General features: G+C 39.0%; 1 protein-coding gene across 1 annotated transcript in view; it reads left to right on the top strand.

The window, feature by feature from the left end:
- Patj (PATJ crumbs cell polarity complex component) overlaps positions 1-26,033 on the top strand; it is a 305,836-nt gene that overhangs the window by 81,252 nt on the left and 198,551 nt on the right. Inside the window, exons 18-20 of the mRNA XM_050136448.1 lie at positions 19,371-19,580; positions 23,159-23,275; positions 24,952-25,356. Coding sequence (XP_049992405.1) covers positions 19,371-19,580; positions 23,159-23,275; positions 24,952-25,356 — 732 coding nt within the window. The remainder of the gene's footprint in view (positions 1-19,370; positions 19,581-23,158; positions 23,276-24,951; positions 25,357-26,033) is intronic.

Genomic DNA, 26,033 nt, shown 5'->3' with positions numbered 1-26,033 from the left:
ACATAGTTTATGGTTATGCATGTTCTGCTTACATGATCTTTGTGCACCATGTATGTTTTGGGTACCCACAGAGATCAGAGAGGGTATTAGATCCCGTGAACTGGAGTTACAGATAGTTGTGAGGTGCCATGTAAGTGCTGGGAAGTAAACTTGGGTCCTTTGCAAGAGCAGCAAGTGCTAGACTGTTGAGTCATCTCTCCAGTTCCTGAAATCATTTTTTTAATATAATAAGGTGATAGAGCATAGAATATAAGAAAAAAGTTTAGCATTATATAAGATTTAAACTACTGATTTTAAAATTCCTGAAGTATGCTATTTCGGTTTTGCTAGCATATTTCTGTGCCAGATAGGCCTCTGCTCTTAGAATTTCCTCTTAGATTATTATTGAATTATAAATTGTTGATTTAAAATGAGCATTTTGGGAAATAGTGTCATCAGGAAGTATCAAATTGTAAGATTCTGGTAAGAACTCTTGGTTCTCTACCCACTGTAGAAGTGCCACTCAGCCCCTAATATGTTGCTAATAAAGGATTCAATAAAATTTCAATCGAACAGAATTCACTGGAATTAAACGAACAAATGTCAGTGAGATTTATTACTCATTTTGATGATGAGGCTTAATTTAAAAACAGTTTTTAAATGCAATCTTGGTGTTCAGCTATGTTTCCATCGTCTTATGAGATCTCTCTGTACTTTCATTGTTAATTAATAAATATATTTTTTGTTGACTTGTTAAATCACACTTCAGGCTTTAAATATTTATTGATTTGTCTGTTTTGCACTTCTGGGGGGGCGGTGTCTATCTCAGAGTTTCATAAGTACTAACCAACAGTTTCAGCCCTGAGCTATACTCTTAGCCCAGACTTCATGTTTTTAAGTGTTGCATATCTTAAAGCAGAAAATTGTTTCTGAGCTTAATAGAATTGTGAAAGAAAGAAAAATTTGTCAGGCTCTTTCAGTTAAATTCCTAATTGACAAGAAAGCTCTAACAATTCTGAGTTTTGTAGTTTTCAAAACAGTTGTTCTGATGTGGATTTTGTTTTCTCAGTATGTTCTCAGAGATAGGCATTTTTATTCTGTTTTTTTCTTTTTTGAATATTCTCATTTATAAAATGTAGGTTGTTTTGTGTGCCCCCACCCCCATCCCTCATCCTCTTCCTCACAGTCTGTGTAAATAGACATTGATTTCTTTTCAGGTTGTATGATGTAACTTTGCTGCAAAAAAAACCCAAGTGCTAGATAATTCTTTTGTCTTTGTGTTTCTTAGAGAACTGATAGGTAACTTCTTAATTTCCTAAATGGTATTTTAATTCGGATAAAGGAAGTCAGCTCCTTTTCTCCCTAACTTTGGAAGGAAGAGCTCCCACTTTTATGTTGAGTATTTTTCCTTAGTCAGTGTTACATGCTCTCACAGTTGTGTACAGTACATTTGTATCATTTGTGAGGGGTATGAGAAACTGTTTCCCACTAAAGCGTTCAGACGATAGAGAAATGTAATTTAAAATTTAATTTGTGGCAAGTTCATTAATTTATTTAGTTGTATGACCCTTGTAATCAGGTCACAGTTTCTAAAGTTGAAAAATAGTTTTTGTAAAACTAAGTAGAGGTGTAACAGAGGCTATGAACGGCCTTGTCCAGTGACTTCCATATTTGAGTTTTGTATAAATGTATTAGGTGGAGAATAGGATTGAGGCAGGTTTCTGCCCTCTAAGTTTAGTGTATCCACACTAAGTTCTGCAGAACTATTTTAGCCACAGCCTTTCTAGTCTTAGGACATGGCATAGTTTCTACGTGGTCAGTGTTGAAGAGAGTGTACTTTTACTTTTGAGTGCTCATTTCATTAACTGTTTTTTTTTTTCTAATCAATGAATTTTCCTCTGCCCCAAGAACTGAAAATGGTATATTTCTGTCTCTATGATGTAATTTGTGTGTAGGGAAAGAAAGTCTTCTTTTACCATAAAAAGGAGCATTGATAACCATCATTCCACTGAGAAAATAAGCCCAACAATTGTTGATACTTCCTTCGTGCTAGTGCCATGTGACCGTGTGTTTAAATGACACACATTGTAGCTTTATTGTTCAGGAGAATTAAGAAGTGGATACCTTTTTTAGTGGAGTTTAAATTTAGCCATGAAATTATATCCTATCATACCACCAACTTCCAGAGAGCAATATATGAGTTACCTGTGGATTAGTGGTCAGAAGTTTAATTGATCCATGGAATGATGGCGTGGGTGGCTGTCTCAGCAGGTCAGCGGTTCCTAGGATTGATGGTAGCTGCATAACATAACAAAGTGCCTGCTCTAAAATGAAGGAGCTGCGTCTGATAGAAAATTCTAGAGGGCAGTCATATGGCCAAAGAGCAAATGTGGGAATTTATGTCAATCAATTTTATACTAGATTCGGACAAGGAAAATGAGAAACAGTAAATATAGGTTAGATTTTAGACTAAAGCTTTATTTGGCTGTGATTTTAGCAGAGATGGTCTGTCCTCTCCGCCCCCCAGAAGTTGGCTAAAATCCTGTCTTGTGTGTTTAGTGTGTCTGACTCCATAGATTGCAAGGTTGGGTGGTGGAGATGGAGCATTGCAGAGAACCGGGGAAATTTGTCCATAAGGTTAAAAAGTTTTAATTCTGCTGAGCAGTGGTGGTACACGTCTTTAATTCCAGCACTTAGGAGGCAGAAGCAGGCAGATCTCTGTGAGTTCAAGGACAGCCTGGTTTACAGAGCAAGTTCCATGACAGCTAGGACTTTTACACAGAGAAACCCTATCATCTCCAAAACTTAACCCCCTCAAATTTATTTCTATTATTATTATTATCGTTTGTGTGCATGCACATATGCTTGTGTAAGCTTTGAGCATGTTCCCAGGTGTGCAGGTGCATGAGTGCGAGAGTGCATGTATGGAGGTCAGAGGACAGCTTTCTAGAGTAGGTTCTCTCCTTACTGTGGAGCCTGAGATGGAAACTTACTTGTATTGCAAGCACTTTTGCCTACTGAGCTGTTCTGGCTCTGGCTTTAAGTTTTCATAGCATCTTTACTAGTCTATAGGTGAGGGTTCTGTATTGTATTTCAGTTAACTTAGCTTTGGCTTTCTCCCTTTTTATGTATAGTGTCACCATTCCTTTCAGTAATATTTCCATGGAATATTATTAGTACTTTGTAATATCACCACTAATACAAATATAAGAGTGGTAGGTGGCAATTATTGTTAATTATGGGCTAGGCCCCATTTTACCTATTTTACATATATTAGCTTATATATTTCTCACAATAACCATGTGATCCCCATTTAACAATTAAGGAAACTAAGGATAGATTCGTTTGGTGTTAAGTCCAAGCTCATACAACGGGTATATGGTAGAAACGAAATTTGACTTCAAGCAGTTGGGCTGATATCCCACTGTTGTTAATCATGATATGTATGATGTTATTTCTTTTTGAGGGTTTTGTATACTTTTTTTTAATAGGCATCCCTATAGTAAATTGATTACAGTGCATCTTTTTGTTTTTCTAATTAGAATTTTTTTTAAAGTAAGCTACCAGTTAGCATTCTCCTTTCAGTGATATATGAAAAATTAGTAAATATCAAGAATTAATACAACGTGTCCATATGCACCTTGTGAAGCTAGTGCTTACTGCTTCCGAGGAAAGTGACTGCTAGTTTGAAATCCTGTTCTTACAGGTTAGCATTTCTTCATACAGCAATGTGGTAGCCTGATAGTCTATAACTTCTGATTTCTACCCAAAAGCTTGCAAAGATTGAACTATATGGATTTTACCTTCAGTTGACCCTATAAATTAAACGGAGCAAATGAATATTTTCTGGTGTTTTGATTTATGCTGAACTTTGAATAACCCCTCATGATTATAATTCACTGAAAATGTTTGACATTAGCCACGGCTTTGCCATCCTCGGTACTTTTAAATTTCAGTGATTTAGAAGGCAAAATTTATTAACCAATAATTCTCCCCCCCCAACACGTCTACATCCTATTCTTCATTTTTCTCCCTTCCTGAATGATTCAGTCTTTGCCATAGCAGATATTTGTGAAGGATTTTGTGTTTGTCTCAGGGGGAACTGTGTTACATATGAGGACTGTTGGTCCCGCTGTAAGCCTGTTAGAAAAGCCATAGGCAGATAATGCTGTTAAACAGCTGAGTCCCATGTGAGTGATCTTGGCCATGCTGCACTCCTGTGAAAGGCCATAGGCAGATGATGACCTTAAACATCAAGTGGAAATAGTTCTGTGGAAACAGTTTTCAGGAAATGACTTGTGAAAACAGACAGTATGAGCAGGAGTAGCTGCTGACTCTGGAATGGTTTGCCTTTGGATCTGTGAGAAATTCGTGCACAGTTTCTGCTCAGAGGATCCATTGTTCTGCTTAGTTTGCAGTCCTGGAGAGCAGACCCAGAGCCTGAAGTGTGCCAGGCAGGTGCCTTATCACTGTGGTATATCCCTAACCCACATATTCTCTTTATAAGAGACATTTAAAAGTCAAAGGAAGGGTTATAAAAGGTTTATTTGTAACAAAATTATCTTTGGATTTTTGAACACATTGCAGTGTTTTTAAAGTTGGTAATATGCATATGCCATAAAAATTCAAAAGTACATGCAAGCCTTTTTTGACAGTCACTCAAGGCTCTTCCAGGAAGAACTATTGTATTTCATGTCTTTCCTCTAAGATGTGTTTTATAAACACAGGATTATATAAATAATAGTTTTCTTGTTATATAAATTTTACATTTTTGACATATATATGATATATCTTATATACCTTAAGTACTTTGCTTTTTGTAACCAATTACATCTTCTTTCACTTTAGTATTTATAGAGCTACCTCATTCTTTTTAATGACTACACAATGCATTATTGTAGATAGACAATAATTTATTTAACTAGCCTCCTGTACCCAAGTGGTGTAGGTCAAATAACTAAGTGAGACTGTAGTGGATTGTTGCTAATCTTCTTTTGTAAAACTGTGGCAGTTGAGCTAATGACAAATTCCAGAAGAGAGCATCCTAATCAAAGGAACATATACATTTTCAATTTTGATACATTTTTACCAAATTGCTGGATTATTATTTTGAGACATATGTATTTAGAAGGATTATAATTGATGTCTTATGTAGAGTCGTTTTTTTATTCAGATGGTTCTCCTAGAAAATATAAGCATATATATAACTCATGAAGTTAATGGTCTTCCATGATGTGGAAAGACTGAGTGATAGCAATATATTACTATCAATTTAGTTTCAACTTTAATTATGGCAGTAATTTATTGTCTTTGTAGCTAAGAGAGTAGAGTATTAATATTCACTCTGATATTAGTGCCCATCAGTCTGTTCTTAAGTCTGCCACCAATCTGAATCTTCATCAAGAATAATGGGATGGCATGTTAGGACTTTGCTTTTTTCAAATGAATTGACAATTTGAGTAAATACTGCTGTCAGTTGATAGTAGTTCTTAGAAGCCTAGTATCTTTATGTACATTCTAGGTGATAAGTGTTCAGGACCTAGCTTATAGATTTGATAAGTACTGACATAATTTTAACATATAGTAGCATAAATAACTCAGGTGCAAAACTCTCCTTTTTATGGAGTATAAAATGCAGAGGTTATTGGTATATGACAAGTTACATAGTTTCACTATGATGCTTAAGCAAGCTTTAAGGAAACTGCTGGCACCTGGCATTTCTACATGTATGTCATGTAGCTTGCTATTGACCAAAGCACACAACTGCCTTTGAAGGTCACCTATTGCTTAAAGGAGCTGGGAGAACTAATGAAGCCTATTTTCACCCATTTCTGATGCCTATCCACATTTATTTTGATGACTGTAAAGTACTAAAGCTCTAGTGCTAACTGGGCTAAAGATCTCTTCCTCAGGATTTGCTTCCTTTGCCTCTGGGAAAGTTCTGCAGCCTTTAAGTCATTTAAGCTGCTTTATTTGGAAAATGTGTTCATGCAGTGGTTGACTGCTGCAGGAACATTCTCTCTTGACTGAAACACTGTTTTTCAAGCCTGTGGAGTGGGTGGGTAGAGGGAGCTCTGCTCCAGGTGTGTGAACTGTGCTCGGCATGATGACCAACCTCCAAAGCCTCAGAGCAGCAGGTCGAAGACATCAGACTCAAGCCTCTTAATAAGAGATCAGAGAGGCTGTGCGTATAGCTCAATCCAGATAGCACTAATCAAAGCGTACCTGAGGGACGGAGGGAGGGATGAAATTAGCAGGCTGCCTGAAAGGTGTTAAGTCAGGCCCGATACTAAACTTTGGAGGGGTTTCATGGGTTAGGAATATGAGTTTGGAAAGAAATCTTACTGGTCTAATGGGAACAGTAGGAACAGCTGACATATAGCAAATGCACGTCGGCCGGGTAACTTTCCCTTTAGCCAATGAGTTTCTGTCTTTTTGACTCCACCATAGTAAATGCTGGGGAGAGGAGCCTGTGTTATCTTTGAGTATTTCAGAGGTGGGCGAACACTACCAGGTAATACTACTGTAATTGTCAGACAACTCCCAGTTCATAGATGCTCCTTGGCCCCGTTTTCTCAGCAAAAAGAGCCATCTATGGACTGGGGCATGGTCTTGTAAGCTTCCTATGTGCCTTTGAATGCTCAGGTTTGCCTATCCGAAGAACACAGACCAGCTCTCAGGTTTCATGTCAGGTGGCGCAGGTGTGACGATGGTTCAGCAAATGCTAGCACAGTTGGCCTAGGTGACATGTACTCAGTTGGAGGTGAAGGAGTAAGTTTGTAGATATTGATATCTCAGGTCTGTGTGTTTCACTGACTTCACAGTTCACAATAGTAAGGGTAGCAGTGTTTATAAATGATTACTGTGGACTTCCTGGGTGCTGTGCATGCATTTTCTTAGTTCATGTTTGATAGCTCTTGGCATCTCTACTGTTATCTCTATTTGAGAAGAGACACACCAGTGTCTCAGAGAAGACAACAAACATGGTCACTGTCACTCAACTAGTCTAGTGTTTGTGTTTATATTGAAATTTGCATAGAAATGTATAATAAATTCCAAAACTAATTGTTGAGAGGTTTGCTCCAGCCACTTTTTTTAAAAAATATTTTTTATTGTGTATGTATATAAGTCTGTTAATTAATTTGTGATTTTTTTTTCTGCTGCTCACAAAGTCCAGAAGAAAGTGTTGGATCTTTTGGGTGGACTGGGGTTACAGACTCCATGTAGGAGCTGGAAACAGTCCTCTCCAAGCCGTCACTGGCTCTCAAGTCCTGAGCGTTCTTCAGCCATGCTTGAGAGATTTAAAGAATCTCTCAAAAAAGTTTACATGTCTGTACTTTCCATGAATCATACTGCCTTTCAGCTACGTTTTTTTTTAACTAGGATATTTCTTACTATGAATTCACTGTCTATATTTTAAACATGCCCAGTTCATTAATGTTAAGTATATCCACATTTCAGTAGTGTGTTTTTAGTTGTACCTCAGTGCACTTTGCTTGATGGAACCCCAGGCCTTTCAGCTGAATGATGGGGCTTTTAGATAACGGATATTGCCTTTTTTTTTTTTTTTATTTGCTCCCTCACCCCTTACATAGCAAGCAAAAGTTCTGGTCCAGAATTGACTGATTGTTGAATGGGTGAATAATTATAGCATGAAATAAAAGTTTCAAAAGATGGAACAACTAAAGGGCATATTAATATCCAAGGATAATATCTAAGAAGAGGGGAAGGAGATAAGGGAAAGTAATCCTCTTCAAGAAATGATTGCATGGAATTCCTGGGGGAATAATGTTGATTAGCTGTTTAGGCTGGAAATGCTGTGCAGGGGTTAGGGTACTGGCTCAGCATACTTGGGGCACTGGATTTTATAGCCATGAGCTATGCTTAGGGGTAAACTTAAACAGTTTTGATTTTACTTAGAATATATATTTGTTTTTAGCAAGTTTCCCTTCCCACTCCTTATCTCCTGATCTTTGCTTGACTCATGTCCTTTACTTCCTTTGCTGTTCAGGGACTGCCTTGTTCTGTGTATACTGCAATAGAAAAATCTGTTCTCAATTCTTGATGATGTTTAGGAAGCTGTAAGATATAAGGAACTAGAAACCAGATCAGTTCATCAGTCTTGTGTATACTGAATGTGTTTTGTGGGCACACACTTTGAATATGATGGTATTGTGGTAATTGGTTTGACGGTGTAAGACTTTGTTATATTACAAAATAGTTAAACATGAGGCTAGAGCCAGAGAACATGTCTGCTCATTACTCATTATAACCATTTCACATTACCTTATATTCACTGTAATGTATTTGGTTTCCTAAAAGTAAATGCTTAACGTATTGATCAGATCAGAAGGTTTTTTATGTAATTAATTACAGCTTTTTCTCTTAAACCAGACTAGTCAGTTATTTTTAAAACTATGGTATTTTGGGGAGAGATTATACTTTTTAATTTTTATTTATTCATTCTTGCATTTTTGGTATGTATTTGTGTGTTTTTCTGTGTGTCTATACATACATGCACGCCACAGTGTGAATGTGTGTCTGTGTGTGTGTGTGTACACATGTGTGTGTATAGATCAGAGGACAATTTTTACTTCTTCCGGGTGGATCCTGGGGATTGAATTCAGGTCATTAAGCTTGACAGCATTACCTGCTTAGCTATCTTGATGATCCATCTAATAAAAGAGACTGTTGAGTTTATTCTTTGACAATTCCAAGCATGTTTACAATGTGTCTTGAACATTGGCGACACTCTACCTCCCTGGGCACCCTCAATATGTCCTCCTCCTATATTAATGTTTTCTTTTTTATCTTTAGTAACTACTGAGTCCAGTTAGTGTTGTCCATCAATATGGAATTGGAGCCATCCACTGAAGCATGGGCAACTGCCAGTAGCCTCACCCATGAAGAAAATTAGCTCCTTCCTTGTGCAGTTGCTATCTATTACCAGTAGCTCCTCAGCCAGTGCCTCATGTGCTACTGGAATTGTTATTGTGCAGGTAACCACAGTGTCTGTGAGCTCATGAGTGCAGTGCCACGCCATGTCCAGAAGACAGCACTTCCCAGCACCATCCTTCCCATATTCTTCCTGTCTTCTGCCCTGCCTTCCACAGAGTTTGCTGAGCCTGAAGGTAGAGATTAGATTAGGATTGATGTAGATTTCCCCTTTAGGGTTGAGCACTCAATAGTCACTTAATCTCAGATCTGTCACCATTTATGGTTTCTACCTTTTAATTATTGTCTTAACATGGCAAGTAGGGAGAAAGGCATTTAAAGATTGGTTTTGTGGCTGCCTAAACATAACCTTTACAAGGATGATACTTATAAGACATGCTAACATGGAAATTAGAAATCTCCTTGGGCCCAACCTTAAAGAAATACAGGCAACTAAGGAATGAAGAGAGAGAGAGACAGAGAATCAACAACTTAAAAAAAGGTTCTGAATTTGAGAGAGAAAGGAGGAAGGTTATTATGGGAGGGAGGGAGAAAGGGAGAAATGATGTAATTAAGTAGGCCCGGCGGTGGTGGCGCACGCCTTTAATCCCAGCACTTGGGAGGCAGAGGCAGGTGGATCTCTGTGAGTTCGAGACCAGCCTGGTCTACAGAGCTAGTACCAGGACAGGCTCCAAAACCACAGAGAAACCCTGTCTCGAAAAAACCAAAATAAATAAATAAATAAATAAATAAATAAATAAATTAAAAAAAAAAAGTACCTTTAAGAAAATTGGTTTTATGTAGGAGCACACATGCTGCCATATATATTTTGTTTGCTTACCTTTCTTGAGTAATAGAATACTCAGGAACTTAGGTTTATATAATCAGCAGACTATCTATGAGTTTTAGAGATTTCACTAGTTAAGTCAAAATGTGTTACACACATTTTGTGACCACAGTATACAGTTTTCCACTGTCAATGCAGTGTATTTAGTTACACACACACACACACACACACACACACACACACACACACGAAAATAGCTTGCTGGTAATATGAAGCTCAGACTGGTCTGGAATTCTTTATGTAATCAAGGCCTTGGACTCATAATCCCCTTGTCTTAGAGTTGTGTGAGAGAGATTTTAGAGTTGTGTTTAGAGATTATGGCTCATGGATCCATCTAGTTGCTCATTTCACATTTGGGGAAACTGACTCAGAGAAGAAACGAAGATATTTGTACATAGCCAGGTGTGGCCCAAGCTAGGGGTCAAAACTATGACTTAAAATCCATACTCATCCCGCTACTAGAGGGTTAGCTGTCATCTTTGTTTTTTCCATTCTCATCTTTTCTCCATTTTAAAATCTCAGATTCCTACTTTGAGTGACTTCGTTCTCAATGGAAATCACAATTTACACTAGCTGTGTGCCAGAATTGCTACATCCCAGTGTACCTGTTCCTAAGGCTTGCACAGCTCAGTGGGTACCTCATTTCAGCCTCTTCTTGTCCTTCCATTTGTACACCTCCAGAATGAAATAGTCAGCTGTCTATCTTTTAAACCTAGTAGTTTCTTCTTATGCCCCCATTTTGTCAAATTTTTTGGGATAATCATTTGAAAATTTACTTAGCCATTAATTGAGTTAGCATCTAACTTAATATTCCTTAGTTCAATTAATAACATTGCTATATTACATTTAAGAAGTTAGTTTGACATCTCGATTGTTTTCTAGTTTGGTTTGGTTGCTTTTTATTTAGAATGACCCCTTATGAAATACTACACTTTTTTTAATTTTATTTAATTTTTTTTTCCAAAACAGTTTTTCTGCATAACAGCCCTGGCTGTCCTGGAATTCACTTTGTAGAACAGGCTGGCCTCGAACTCACAGAGATCCAGATCCACCTTTCCTTACCTCCCAAGTGTTGGGATTAAAGGTGTGCGACACCACTACCTAGCGAAATTCTACATACTTATTGTACAGAAGTTAGTGTATGTACACAGTCTTTAAAATTATCTTTCAAATATATATTCTTATACCTAAATAAGGAGGTGTGTGTAGAATAAGCTTCAAGCCTAATTCCATCATGATTATGCCGCAGCTTTGGCTTCCTTGGTTGCTAGGTTTTTGGGGTTTTTTATTTGTTTTGTTTTGTTTTCTATTTGTAAATGGCTTTCTGATTCAGTGTTGTCTGGCAGTGTTCTGTGAGTCTGGTCTTGTAATGCCTACATCCTCTGTAAAAGACTATGTACTCCCAAGTGGAGAATAGGTTTGCCATAGTAAGCTGCTGTATCATGCAACCCAAAACTGTGGCATACAAGTACCCATGTTCTCCTTCATGTGAGTAATAGTAGTCCAGTTACATAATTTAACATACTCAGTTGTCAATGAGTGTCAAGGTTATCAAAGGGACCTTCAAGATAGCTCATCAGGTAAAGGCGTTGTCATCAGCTGAAGATCTGAGTTTCGATCACTAGGACCCACGTGGTGGAAAGAGAATAAACTACAAATTGTCCCCTGACCTCCACATGCATGGTGTGTCATGTGTCATTCATGCGCACACGCACACAAACATGAATAAAAATAAAATACAATTTAAAACACTCTCAGATGTGATGGAAGATTGCTCAGTAGTTGCTGCTGTTAGAGAGGGTCCAGGTCCTAGTTTTGACTGCTTACAACCATCTGTAACTCCAGTTCTAGGGGTCTGATGCCCTCCTCTAGCTTCTATGGTCACCGGGCACACATGTAGGGCAGACATACATTCAGGCAAAGCGCTCATATATATAAGATAAACATCTTAAAAAGCTATCAAAGGCTGAGAGCCTTATGAATAAATTTTTACCTGAAATAAAATTGTCCAGTTTTGGAGATTGGCTGTTGACCATCCTTTTGTGTGGTTCTGAATCTCTAACCTGTCAGTGCTTTGAGTATTGATACAGAATAGATTAAATAAAAACACCCACAGAAGCTTTTATATTACGATTATTAATAAACTGTCACACCTTGCTTTTTATTTTCTTTTGGGGGTTAGTGCTGCAAAACATGGAGCTACTCTCTTCTACCCCTGTTATCCTCAGCAAAAGCTTCTTCCCAAAGCGTTTGCCGTGTTATTAAACTGCCTGGCTTTATTACTGAGCTGTGTGTTCTCTGGTTTTTGTTTTTGGTCCCCCACCCCAAGACAGGGCTTCTCTGTAGCTTTGGAGCCTGTCCCGGAACTTGCTCTGTAGATGAGGCTGGCTGTGTTCTCTCTATACCACATCCCCACTTCATGTTCTCTGGTAGTTTTGCCAGGGATACTTTGTTGTATTTCTCATCTAGATTTTGGGAAAGCATGCGGTCTGCTCATCCTGTGCATGTCTGTGTTCGGGGGAGCCTCCTCCTCGCTCCAGGTGATGTGCTGTGCTCTGCTTTAGTTTACATGGAATCTGGGGCTTTGATCTCTTGGAATGGACACAAACGTTCATATAATGCGTTTTATAGGCAGTTCAGAAACTTGGAATCCCCTCCATTTGGACATAATGACTGTCATATGTTCACTTCTATTGCTGTAAATGTGTTCTTAAGCTCACCAAATGATTGAATTCTTGGGAAACTAAATGTAAATTAAAATTTGGCAAAGAAGTGGCTGAGTTAAGCTGTCTGGAGACATGTTATACTTTCTGTACTATCTGGTATCATCGTCTGGGTCTTGAAATATAAACCACTAACAACCAAGCATGATATATGTAAAGGATTCAGCTTTACACAGAGAGGTGATAACGTATCTCCTGCTGCGTCTGTGTTCTTTCAACTTTTGTTCACTTAGGAAAAGTTTATTTTAGGCTAGGAAGAAGTTTAGTGGCTAAAACGCATACACTGGAATCTACCTGCTTAAATTCTGACTCTGTCATTTGCTGACTATTTGCCTTGATGAAATCTTTCTTCATTTTTTTCTTTTAGGAAGTGCAGGTAATAACGGTACCCACTTTGCAATGGGGTGCAAATTAAACAAGTTCAAACCAGTAAGACCTGGACTGGTAGAATTGGGGAAGTATGGGCAGTTGTGGTTATTTCTATATGATACGGAATAGCATGCTTTGGGTATGTTTATAGCCCAGCAAGGACTAGGTTTTGATAGTCAGTGTCTTGTATGTAGCAGACATTATAGTTGGCCCTCAAGAGAAAAGCAGCAAGCTAGCAGATATACTCTTTCTTCTACTTTTTCTTTTAGATTTTATTTTCACTTTAAGAATCATGTGCATGTGTGTCTGTGTGCACATGAGCGCAGGTGCCTGCAGAGGCCAGAGGCGGGCATCCAGTCCCTTGAGCTGGAGTTACATGTAGTTGTGAGCTAATAGATGTTAGTGCTGAGAACTGAACTTACGTCCTCTGCAATAGCAGTTTCTGCTCTTAAATGCTGAATTTGCCTGCTAATTGATTAATTGATTGATTGATTGATTGATTAAGCATGTTTGTGTTTGCATATGCTTGCATGTTCACATGCCGTGGTCTGTATGTGGAGATCATATGACAGCTTATAGAAGTTGGTTCTCTTCTTTTTGCTCTTTCCCTTCACCATATTGGTTCTGGGCATCAAATTTGGAATTTTAGGGGATGTCAGTAAGTGCTTTTACTTGCCGAGCCGTCTCACTGGCCCCTTATTTCGGTATTCTTTTGAACATTATGACACTGTGCTGTACTCTCTGTTCTAATGGTGTACTACTGTATTTTCCTACTCTCTTAGCAGCTTGATTAACGTTTAAAAAATGATTGTATTAGTTGCTTTTTTCATTACTGTGACCAAATACCTAACAAGATGCAATTTAAGAAAGAAAAGCAGGGATTTAGACTGGCTTACAGGTCAAGGTTCACTGCCCATCACAGCAGGGAAGGCATGGTGATAGGAGCGAGACACCGGCTACTTATAGGGCACCCTCAGTCACAAAACAGGTGATAGTGGCAGTTCTTGGCTCACTTTTTCCTTTTGTTTTTAATAAGGCAGTTATAATGATTATAGTAAAATTACAGAAATCTTTTAATAGGGCAACACAGAATACTCTGGGTACATTTAATTGTTGCACCTAAGTAACTCTATAGTATGAAAATACATATTTAATATAAATTTATATGTTTTAAAAATAAATATAGCATGGAAAATGTACTACGAGAGTGCTAAAATTGACCTCACTAAATATTTCAGTTTCTGAGGAATTGGGAAAGTGTGTCATTGGTTGAAACCCTGGCAAAGACTGGTGAGTGGTAGCGATCAGGAAGAACATTCCTAGAGGAAAGAAAGTTTACACTATGTTGCAAGTTTCAGTAGTTATGACAAGGTGTGGTAGATACAGGTATTTCTCTGGATGTAATCCTAAAGATTAGTTTTAAAGTGGTGTCATTACATTAAGCAGAGGAAGGATTATGATAATATTTTTATTTTACATTTTAGGTTTTTATTTTTAAACATAATTCTATTATGTTTAAAATTCATACAGTATGTTTTGGTCATATTTACCCCACAGCCTTACCCCTAATTTCTCCTAGATCCTTTCTACCTATGTATTTATTGCCTCAGTTTTTCTTTTTAATGATGTATCAAGTTCACTTGTGCTGCCCATACTAATGAGTGTGTGGCTATCCCCTGGCATCCTTACCTTTAAAGAAAACTGGCTTTTCTTCCTAGAAGTCATCAGCAGTCGTAGTTTCTTTGGTGTGAGTGGGAGCATGTGAGCCCCTCCTTTCTCTGTGCTTTAATGGTAACTGGTTTTGTCTTGTCTGTGAGCCCACGAGTGCAAAAGACATTGGTTCAGTCAGGGTGGTGATGTGTTGTTTGTGCTCCAACAAATACAGTTGTCTGAGGATCACAGTGTGGAGGGAGCCACTGCCACTAGTTAGCCATAGAGGCCAGGCAGTGGAGGCCTGCCCTTTGATCCCAGCATTTGGGAGGCAGGTAGATCTCTGAGTTCAAGGCCACTCTGGGCTACACTGGAATGATCCAGTCTCAAAGAGAACTGGAGCCAAGGGGTATTGGTTCACATTAATCCCAGTATTTAGGAGTCACAGGCCTTTAATCCCATCACTAGGGAGGTGGAAACAGGAAGGAATATAGCTGGGTGGAGAGAGGAATATAAGGTGGGAGGAGATAGGATTTCAAGGCATTTAATTTAGTCTGAGAATTCATGGAGAGAGGCTCTTGCTCCCTTTGGTCTGAGGATTTGGTAGAGGTTAGTGGGTCTTGCTTTTTTACTTCTCTGATCTTTTAGCATTTACCCTGTTATCTAACACCGATTTTTTATTATTAACACCAATTAGAATTCTTGCTAAAAGTCTGGTCCTTCCTGACCTCTGACTTTTACAGACATTTTTATTTTTTAAGGTTCCATTCTTTCTATAGAAAATGTTCAGATAAGGACAAAAGTAGAGACTGTAGGCATGGTGTCGGATGGTAACATCTATCCAGGCAGGAAATAGTGTGAGGCTAAACAGGACAGTGGGGTAGCAGAGGAGAAAGGTGAGCTGAGAGAAGAGACAGAAGATAATAGGTTGACTTGTGAAGTGTATCTTAGGACAAGGGCAGGAGAGCAAGTGCATGCTTGCACATGTGCTGTTACCAGTCAGGGTTGGATTTCCCAAGCATTGCAAAATCCAGTATTTATAATAAATGACAAACCCTAGCATCACCTGAAGAGTTTTAAAATTTCCTCAATGACCTTTCTTCACGCATGTGGCTTAATTGGCTTGTGAGACACTGCTGGTCAACCAGTGCTGCTTAGCTGAGTGGTGAGTGTGGAATGCACACTCCTCTGCTGGCTTTGTGTGGTGTGCCCCAAGCATCTGCTGTTCTTAGTTGATTACAGGAGTCCTGTCTTTTAAAAAGCTTTAATACTCTCCTGAAACATCCTTTCCATAAATGGTTGAATTAAAATAAACATAGGGGCCACATGCTATAGAAGTTATAATGGCACAACAGTTTTGAATAAAGAGGAGAGATCTCCTAACCAAGACAAGTGTTTCTTGCACTCTGTGGTTGGCCTTTAGTGCCCTCTCTTGGCTGTTTGCTCTAAGGCAACATCTCACAGTTTTCTTTATCAAAAGGGGAGACATGAGAGATGACCAGTGGGTAAAGGCACATGCTGCTCAGCATGATGACCCGAGGAGGAGGAACCAACTCCAGCAAGTTGTCTGCGGTGCCGTGGCATTTACACACACACACACACACACACACACACACACACACACACACAATGGTGAAAGGTGATGATAAGGATGTTAAAGTATGCTTGCAGGGTCCTCCGTTTCAGTGGCAATCTTGAGAAATATTTTTAACCATCTTTACGTGGTTTGATATAGAGCCTTTATGATATTATGAACTGTTTTCAGGACACGTAGAGAAGCAGCTTGGGTCAGGATGATGCACTTTTTATGCAATAAAGCCTCACAATGCAGCCATCCCAGTAGGCAAGAGAAGCTGCTGCCTTGATGGTCATGCAGAAATCACCTGCTCATGATAGGATGTGGGAAACCACACAGTAAGGAACATCATCCCTAGAAGCACAGTGGCAATTAGACATGATGATCACCGTGGTGTGTATCGTGCATGTGTGCATGCATGTGTATGTGTGCACATTCACTTAATATTTCTATAAGACACAAAGGAACAATTTTTGGATTCTGACCTCCAGGAAAAAGGGGTAAGATATTTTGAATAACTAGGACACCAAGCCTGAATACATTTTAGTTAAGCAAGTGCACCTGGCCCTCATTTGTGTTCTAAAGAAGACAATGTTCCATGTAAACAAGTACTCATGTGACTTTTCTGTAATAAATAAAACTCATTATCTTTTCATAGCAGAACTATTTTAATGGTTTCCCAAAGAATCTTCCTTATTATATAATGATAGTCTTTCTAAAAATTGTATCTGTCAGTTACAGTTGGATCATACTCATTCACCTTTTCAAGTTTCAGATTCAGCATTATATGAAATGATATCGAGTATCCACACGAACTTAGAAAAATCATTTACTTTTTGTATATTTTCCTGTTAAAGTCTTTCCAGTAGTGTTTAGTGATCATTAATAGGAAGCTACGGCAGCTTCCTTCTGTGCATTCTAGGTAGTTCCCCTCCCCTCCCAATAAAAAAGCCTTTTATCAAAAACTGACTTCCCAAATGAAGGACATAATTGTATAGCTTATTTATTAGTGTGTCAAACTTAAAATGTAATGGTTTCATATTTCAAAATGAAAGCACGTTGTGATTCATGGTAGCTGGTGGCAAAGTGGACAACTCTCCCCTGTTGCTGCTTTAATTGCCTGTGGATACACCAGGTTTTCTGAGTACCTCTGCTCTCTTCCTATACAATAGCTCCCTCTACTTGAAATTATCAGTGTAAGTATAATTTAACATTACATACCTTACTCAAAAATCCCTTGGTTTTTGTTTTTTTTTTTATTTTAGTTCTCTTGCTGAATATGTAGTATTAAATACTAGATTATTCCATGGGTCTGGCCACTTGAGACAGGCAAGGTCAGTTGAGGAACAAAACAGTAAGATTGTGTTTGAAAACGTTGTTTAAAGATTTAGCTATGTAACCTTTGTTGATGTCAATGTGTGTACTTTGTTATAATTCCATTCAGTGCTTTGAAAAGGATGTTACTGTCTAAAGCACCAAGATGTGGAAAATAACCAGAAATCTTCAAAAGCTCTAGTAGCACTCCTCAGATTCAGCCTGCGTTCTGGCAGATTTTTCTCTGTTAGTTCAGGGTTACAGTTGTACCACAATATCGGGTGGTCCCCTTCTCCTTCTTCTCTCAGAAAGAATCCAGTAGCAGCATCAGCAGTAGAATCCTGTTCTGCTGTTGTGACCTGGTAGAATGGTAAATGCAAATATTCTATGGCTGGGTAATAAAGAAGGCTTGGCAACAGTGCCACATCATATACCCACTCCAGCAAGACTAACAGAGCTCCACTGGGCAGTAGGATATCAGCAGGGTGGCATTCCTTCATTCAGAGTTCTTCCTGACAGTTATCACAATACAGAGGAAACAGCAGAGACTGGTGGGCAGAAGGAAGGACTGCTTGGCTGAAGTCTGGCGCTACCCCTAAACAGCAGCCAGTGGTCTCCAGTTTCCTTAGCTTTCTCAGCATCACTTTCTGTCATCTGTCAAATTCACAGTAAGCTTGGTATGGTGACTCACACCTGTAATCATAGCAATCAGTGAACTGAGGCAGGAGGATTACTTTGAGTTCCAGATTAATAGTTCTACAGAGTGGTATTTCCTCAGGCAGAAGCATTGGTAAGTCTGCTATCTTCTGTGCTCAAATAAAGGAGTACAGGCTTCTCCCACTGGATGAGAAACCTTCATGTTGGTTTCTTCATGAATTCCCTTCATGTATATTGGAATCATTCCTATAAGGCCATTAAGCTTTGTCATAATTTTGATTATTTTAAAATATATACTGTAAGCACATACATGTGTGTGTGTTGCTGATTGTGTTGAAGCTACTCTCATACCAGGCAAGCACTTTTCCACTGAAGATTTATTCATTTTCGTATGTGTGGGTCTGTGTCATATGAGTGTGCGTGTAGGTAAGGAACACACACCTGTGCATGCTTCAGAAGCCAGAAGAAGGTGCCAAGTGCCCTCCTCTGTTACTCTTGCCTTTTTCTTTGAGACAGGCCTTTCCTTGAATCTTGGACTAAGTCAGCAAAACCCAGAAATCCTTGTGTGTCTGTCCCACTTGGAATTGGGGTTATAGGTATTTTCAGCAACATTCAACTTGCTATGTATGTACTGTGCTTCAAACCCTGTTCCTGTGATTTTGGAGTAAGTGCTCTTAGCTGCTGAATCATCTCTCCATCTCCTAAATACACTTTTTAAATGATCTCTCTCTCTCTCTCTCTCTCTCTCTCTCTCTCTCTCTCTCTCTCTCTCTCTCTCTCTCTCTCTCTCTCTCTCTCTCCCTCTCTGCCTCTCTGCCTCTCTGCCTCTCCTCCTCCTCCACTTCCTCTTCCTCCTCCTCCTGAGCTTAAGTGGCTTCCTCAAAGGATGTCGTATTTGCTCAGTTGAATGATGGAGTGTTCTTTTCCACTTTATTCTCCTCTTAGAGCCTACATATAGACCAAGGGGAGTCATAGATAGCCATGGATTTGTTCCACAATATAATTATGTCTAGAAAGTATCAGAGAATCTTTCCTAAGTGTTCCCAGATCGCTTGTGGTCAGTCACCAAATGTTTAGAGAACAGATTTGCATGTATTGAGCACACAGACACGCAGATGAAACTGTTAAGTTTATATCTTCAATTTGATATAAGCTGATGTTATAGGATATATAGAGTAATGTTTTCATTGATTTAAACCTCTATAGAATGTCAGCAGAGTGCTGGCCCCATGAGATAACAAATCAGATTTGTTAAAGGTAAGCTTTCTTAAACCTGCAAAGTTATTTTTAGGGACCTGACTTTCTTTCATTTAATTTCTAGGACCCCTTGGATCCCACACGCTCAGTGATTGTGATTCGGTCCTTGGTAGCAGATGGTGTAGCAGAAAGAAGTGGAGAACTTTTACCGGGAGATCGCCTTGTCTCTGTCAATGAGTTCTCTTTGGACAATGCCACACTTGCTGAGGCTGTGGAAGTGTTGAAGGCTGTGCCCCCAGGTGCTGTGCACCTTGGCATCTGTAAGCCTTTGGTGGTAAGTTTTGAACTCAGTTAATATAAGAGGTTATAACAGTGCAGGTGTTAGCAACATGAATCTGGAAGACAAATATTTCTCAACTATAAGGTTTGAATAATAAGGGATATTAAACTAGTGCAGTAAAGAACATGGACTAGGGGAAGCAGATATACCTGGATGCGAAATCTGTCCCACATTGCTTCCTACATGTGTGACCTCATGCAAGTGTAAACAGAGACTCCTTGTTCATTTTCGGCCGCCCAGACCTGAATAATTTTGCTCCACAAAATAATAGAAATGGGTTAATTTAAGATATAAGAGCTAGCTAGAAATACGCCCAAGTTTTTGGCCAAACAGTGTTGTAATTAATATAATTTCTGTGTGATTATTTGGGTCTTGGTAGTCAGGAAACAAATGCACAGTTTCTGATTCTATGTAAGTTTCTTTTCTTTTTCTTTTTAATTGTTTTAAAACTCAGATTTATTTTATTTAACTGTACAGGTGTACGCATTTGCATCTGAGTGCAGTGCCCACAGAGGCCAGAAGAGGGCATCAGAATCTCTGGAGCTATAGTTAGAGGTGATTGTAAGCCACCCTATGTGGGCTCTGGGAATCAAACTCTTGTGCAGTAAGCAGTCACAAGTTTCTTAATGTCCTTGATTTACAACACGAGCAAGTTTCAGGAGTACAGGCAATGTCATCAGCTGTGACAGTTATTGCTCACTGCTGGCATGTCTAACCTTGGTTCTGCCACTTGTATTACCATAGTACCTTCAGGTTTCTAAAACAGACTCCTAAGTTCTATTCATATTCCTTATATGTAAATGAAAATAAATAATTTTGCATTTTAATTTTAGAGCAGTGGTTCTCAACTTTCCCAATGCTGTGGCCATTTAACACAATTGTATGCATGTTGTCGCCACCAACCACAATTATTTTGTTGCTACTCCACACCTGTAGTTTTGCTGAAGTCATGAATCATAATGTAAATATCTGACATGCCAGATATCTGATATGTGAAAGGGTCCTTTGACCCCAAATGGGTCTCAGCCCATAGGTTAGGAACTACTATTTTAGAATGATGTTAGGTACAATGAACTGAAAACCATATTATTATTATTATTATTATTTTGATATGGGATTTTTTTTTTTGAGTCAGGGTTTCTCTGTGGCTTTAGAGCCTGTCCTGGAACTAGCTCTTGTAGACCAGCCTGGCCTCAGCCTCACAGAGATCCACCTGCCTCTGCCTCCCAAGTGCTGGGATTGAAAGCATGCGCCACCACTGCCCAGCGGAGACATTTTTATATGTTCCTGTCACCATCGGTCATCAGCATGTCTGGTGACCCCTAGTACTGACAATTGTTCTGTAGTCAGACTGTCTTGACGTCATCTTATGGTTTGATGTGCTATGTCATGTTACTGTTCTTCACTGTTGGTTCCTTAACATTTTGTTATTGAGGTTCTCAGTGTAAAACAAATACTTGATTATTTTCATCTAGTTTTAAATGAGCATTTACTATATATCACCACATATTTTAAGCCTATCATATATATTAGAGTCCTCCTCTTGTCATTCTTATTACAAATGAGCCAGTGGAGACACAGAGTTGACTAACTTTTCTAAAGTTTTATGATTAGTAATGGGTGGAGTCAAAATATGAACTTGGGGGGGCAGTTTCAAGCCTCGTGTTCCTCCTTAGCTACAGCACTATGAAATATTGTTCTGTTATGATTTCCTGTTTAGTTTGTGTGCACTATCTGAACAATCGTTGGTTGTGGTAGGTTGTCAGATGAGTCTCAGGAAGCCCATCCTAGCTTTTCACTGAATAACCCAGTGCGTTCCAGACGCAAAGGTTCATAAGCCTCATAAGAGTCCACTGGGAGACGTTGAGATGGAGACCATTGAATTCTTCAGTCTTCCTCCCAGTGACTCACCTACATGCTTCTGATGCTGAATATTTCATTTCACAAATGGTGATCAAGTAGACAAAAAAGAATCAAATATTCTTTGAGTCTTTTATAAAAATGTTTAATAGAATGAGCAAGACTAAGGTCTTTTCATGATTCTAAAATTCTTTTAATATGTGAAATATATTAGCATGCAAACATGACTGGTTTGGTAGATAGTGGCAGTTATATTCGTGTGTGTGTGTGTGTGTGTGTGTGTGTAGTGAACAATGTATTACACTAAATGTTTTTGCATTAGGAACCTGCTATGTGGCCTTTGGACTGCTTTCTACATTTTTGTTGCTGGCGATTGATCCCAGGGCCCTCCTATGCACATACCCTCCCATCATTACATTGTCTTGTTCTTCCTATATTATACACCAGAATGTCTGGATCTAACACCTGTCAGTTACTTTAAATCTTTGAGAATTGAGTCTAGTATATGACTAACCAAGTGCTTGACTTTTTCATATGTGAAATGTACTGCCATAGACAACAGATGGTAAGATGAAGAACTCAGGGTGATTTTGGATAAATTAAGGAGGGAAAACATTAATATTTTTATGTTTCATCTTTTTAGGTTGTAGCACATATTTTGTCTATTTTCTCTGATAACTATTTGCTAGTTTAACCTAACTACATGTAACTAACCTTCCCCTTTCAGCAGCTTTAGGAAGGCTGAGGCAGTGTGAAAACACAGAACCTCTTCCCACAGAGTGTGCCTACTGTGCTGCTTCCAGCTGAGAGAGGGCAGTGCTTGAGAGGGTTCGCAGCCTCACCATGAGCTGGAGCTTCCTCAGAGTCTGAGGCTGCCAGGGTAGTTAGGGAAGAGAGGCCACGATGAAGGGAAAGTGACTGGGATGGTAGAGTGTTCCAGATAGACAGGACATGGTGATATATGCCTGTGCAGAGGCAGGAGGAATGTAAGGAAGAGCCAAAGCCAGGCCGGAGCAACAAGACTGTAGATACGTAGCAGGCCAGAATGACTTTCATTCTATTTAGCCGTAAAATAACTATCCTCATAAAACTACAATGTTATATGTTATCCATGATAGCAATTTATCTTTTCTTTTGCTTATCTCAAACATACTGGATTCAAAAAACAATGAATTGACTTTAAAAACTACACTGTCTTTGGCACTAGGCAGACCACACTGACCTGGAACCCTTGGCTGTAGAGCTTTCTTTGTGGTTCTAAGGCTGTGCACCACGAGGTCTTTTTACCCCACTCCCACCTTGTTGAGGATTACATGGAGTGGTAATTGAGAACACGGGCTCTGGCGTCAGATTCTGGACTTGAAGCTATAGAGTGACTAGTGCTGATTGAGCCCTTTCCTCAGCAGAAAGGCGCCCTCTCATAGAGTGTCTGTTAATGACTAGCACGTTAGTGGTAAGTCCCTAAGCCTATGCACAGAGATCACGTCATAGCTCTATCCGCAAAGCCTTTTCCTTGGTGACTAGTTTTTCTTTAAAGAATACTTAATGTTGATCAGTTTTGGCCTAAGGTTCATAGACTTTCGATTGTGGGTGAAACTTTGCTTTGGTCATATTTGCATAGACTTTGTTGAGTGATTGCACTGGATGAGAACTATTGAAGAGAAGTTAAAACTGAAGAATTTTCTTGATCATAAATTGGTTGTTATTTTCAGGAAGGTGAGAAGGAAGGAAGTTGTTTTATTTTACATTCAAACAACAATGAAGACAACAATGAGCCTTCAGAAGCTGTTGATGACATACATTCATCTTTAATCCTTGAAGCACCCAAGGTATTTGCTAAATTTATTTGCCTTTTCAGTGATTATTTTTGTATATTAAAGTTAATATAAAGACACAAGCTTGTCCCCACTCACTCAGCTAAACAGTTACAAATTAAATATACACCCCCCCACACACACCTCTGTAATCACTGGTATGCCCTACCAGCTTCCTTTTCTTTAATTAGTATTTTTAACTTAAATTTTTAATTTAGTCTTACATTGTGAATTTAAATGACAGAAGATGTAAGGCATTTTGAAAAAACAAACACTGGGGTTAGCAGAATGGCTCAGTTGTGGCACTTACCACCACACCTGACCTGAATTCAATCCTAGAGCCTACAAGGTGAAAAAAGAAAGGTGAGACCCACAAGTTGTCCTCAGACCTCCACACATGTGCTGAGGCACACACCTTTCTCCCCCAAAATTAATAAAAAACATGTTTAAAAAAACAAACATTTTTATGCATTATTATAAACCTAAAATTTGGGAGAAAGAATATATCATTGAAAATAGACATCCATGTAAAATGTCATAGAAAATGTAGCCAAACATGCAATTTCATAATTGAATACTTTACAAAGTATGATACTGTAATCATAGACAGTATATGTTAAGCTTCCCCTTCTATTCCTAAAGTCTACTGTATTTTTTTGTTTTACTTTAGTAACACTCCTGACATATTATGTATAGTGTCTCAGGCTGATAGGAAGTCCCATAATGTCCATCACACTTTTAAAAGTTTAGACACTGTGTTAAAATTTTATAATCATAATATTTTCGGATATATCCTGTGTCTGTTTTGAATCACGTTGCAGTATTGGTTCAGTGTTTCAGTGTTTCATGAAGTTTCACCATGTGGTGTTGAGTTATAAGAAGAAAACAGAGGGGCCAGTTGATTGTAGGAATTTACACTAGGTAGTTCTTAATGGGTGGGGCTTACAGTAGGAATGAGTGTTGATCCACAGGGGATTAGGCCTCTGTGCTCAACAGCCACAGGCTCACTAGAGTTAGGACAGAGGCTCAGCAAAAATCACACTGTATTCATTCCTCTTTATCATATTCTCAGTGTGGGTGAAAAATCTTGTTTCTGTATTTTGGCTTTTTAAAAACAAATTATACTTGAAGTACTTGAGACATACAGTGCTGTATTTCATTTAAGAACGTTTCTGTTTGTTTTGTTTTGTTTTTAAGAGTAAGAGGTATAGCTTAGCAGTAGAATAATCCTACCCAGAAATAAAAGAGAATGTGCTTTGAACATTTTTACTTCTTTTGAGTTTCTTAGTCTTAGTGAGCTTTTCAGTCTTTGTTGTCTTAAGTATGAAGTGACTTTGCATTTATGAGTTACGTTTTGTGTTAGGGACGAGTTGCGTATTTGGTACAGCATTTTAGCCTAAATATCTCCTGATGATGGAGAACTGTTTGGTGGTTAGTTATTACATGACGGAGCTGTCAGTTCACCGTGGCAGTGCAGGCTTCTGCCTCTTTACTCCACGTCTAATTTCTGAACCATGCAGAATGAACTGCAGCTTCTTCTTGTTTGGTGATGCAGAAGCTCAGCTGGCTTTGATCATGCATTGAGTAAGGCACTCTACTGCAGTTAGGTTGACACTTTTTCAGGTTGAGGTGTATCGTGCAACTTTAAGACAAGTGGAACATAACATTTTTTTATAAACTTTTATTTACAGGGATTTAGAGATGAGCCATATCTTGAAGAACTTGTGGATGAACCATTTTTAGATATGGGAAAGTCTTTGCAGTTCCAACAAAAAGAAATGGACACCAGCTCAGAAGCCTGGGAAATGCATGAATTTTTGAGCCCTCCACTCGAGGGAGGGGGCGAGGAAAGAGAGATGCTTGTAGATGAGGAATATGAACTCTATCAAGATCACCTCCGGGCCATGGAGTTACACCCACTACCACACATTCAGGAGGTCCGGCATGCACCTTCCAGGCAGGAACTCCAGGTTGGCACACAGTGGCTGCATGCTAGCCTCTCAGGAGATGAAGCACCTGAGTGTCAAGATCCAGAGTCTGGGCAGAGTTTATATTCCCAGGAAATACAGCAGTGCAGCTACAACACTGCAGACATGGTACGACTTTGCTACTCAGCCTCCAGCCCCTCCCTTACTCGTGTTACTTCCACAGATAAAGTAGAAATGAAATGGGCTTTGTAAGCTAGGATGGCTTACAAGATGCACTACCAACAGTGTAGTGAGCACATGAAGTCATCCTATTCATATTACATCACTTCTCTGCAATCTGTGAGCTGTGGCTACCTTGCTGCACTGTTCTGTGTGTGTGACATTTTTCTTATAATTTCTCAGCCCAATAAAGAGTTCTTTTAATCATTAAGATCTTTTAAATTCCCTTAGGGAAACATGGCTATATGTTTTTTGTGTAGTATATTTGTCAGGGCAAATCAAGGGGAAATGAGCTCAAAGTGAATTATTGTTTATATCTGTGCTGTCCACAGCATTCTCTGTGCTTGTTTGTGATGCATCAGTAGTGTGTGCCAGATAGTTACTTTCAGGCTTGTGACTGTGCCTATTTACAACTTGGCAAGAAGCATTACCTTTTAATAGGTTTATCCTTACTTTTATATTAACAGTAAACTTGATTTTTTTTATTAAAAATTTCCTCCTCCTCCCCGCCTCCCTTCCCCCCTCCCCCCACTCCCCAACCCTCATTCCCCTCCCCCTCCCTCTCCAGTCCATAGAGCAGTCAGGGTTCCCTGCCCTGTGGGAAGTCCAAGGTCCTCCCCCCTCCA

This window comes from Alexandromys fortis, unplaced genomic scaffold (genome assembly GCF_014885135.2).
Source record: "Alexandromys fortis isolate MF-2015 unplaced genomic scaffold, M_Fortis_MF-2015_v1.1 scaffold_13, whole genome shotgun sequence".
In the NCBI taxonomy this organism is placed as follows: Eukaryota; Metazoa; Chordata; class Mammalia; order Rodentia; family Cricetidae; genus Alexandromys; species Alexandromys fortis.
This window is presented reverse-complemented; position numbering and strand designations above follow the sequence as displayed.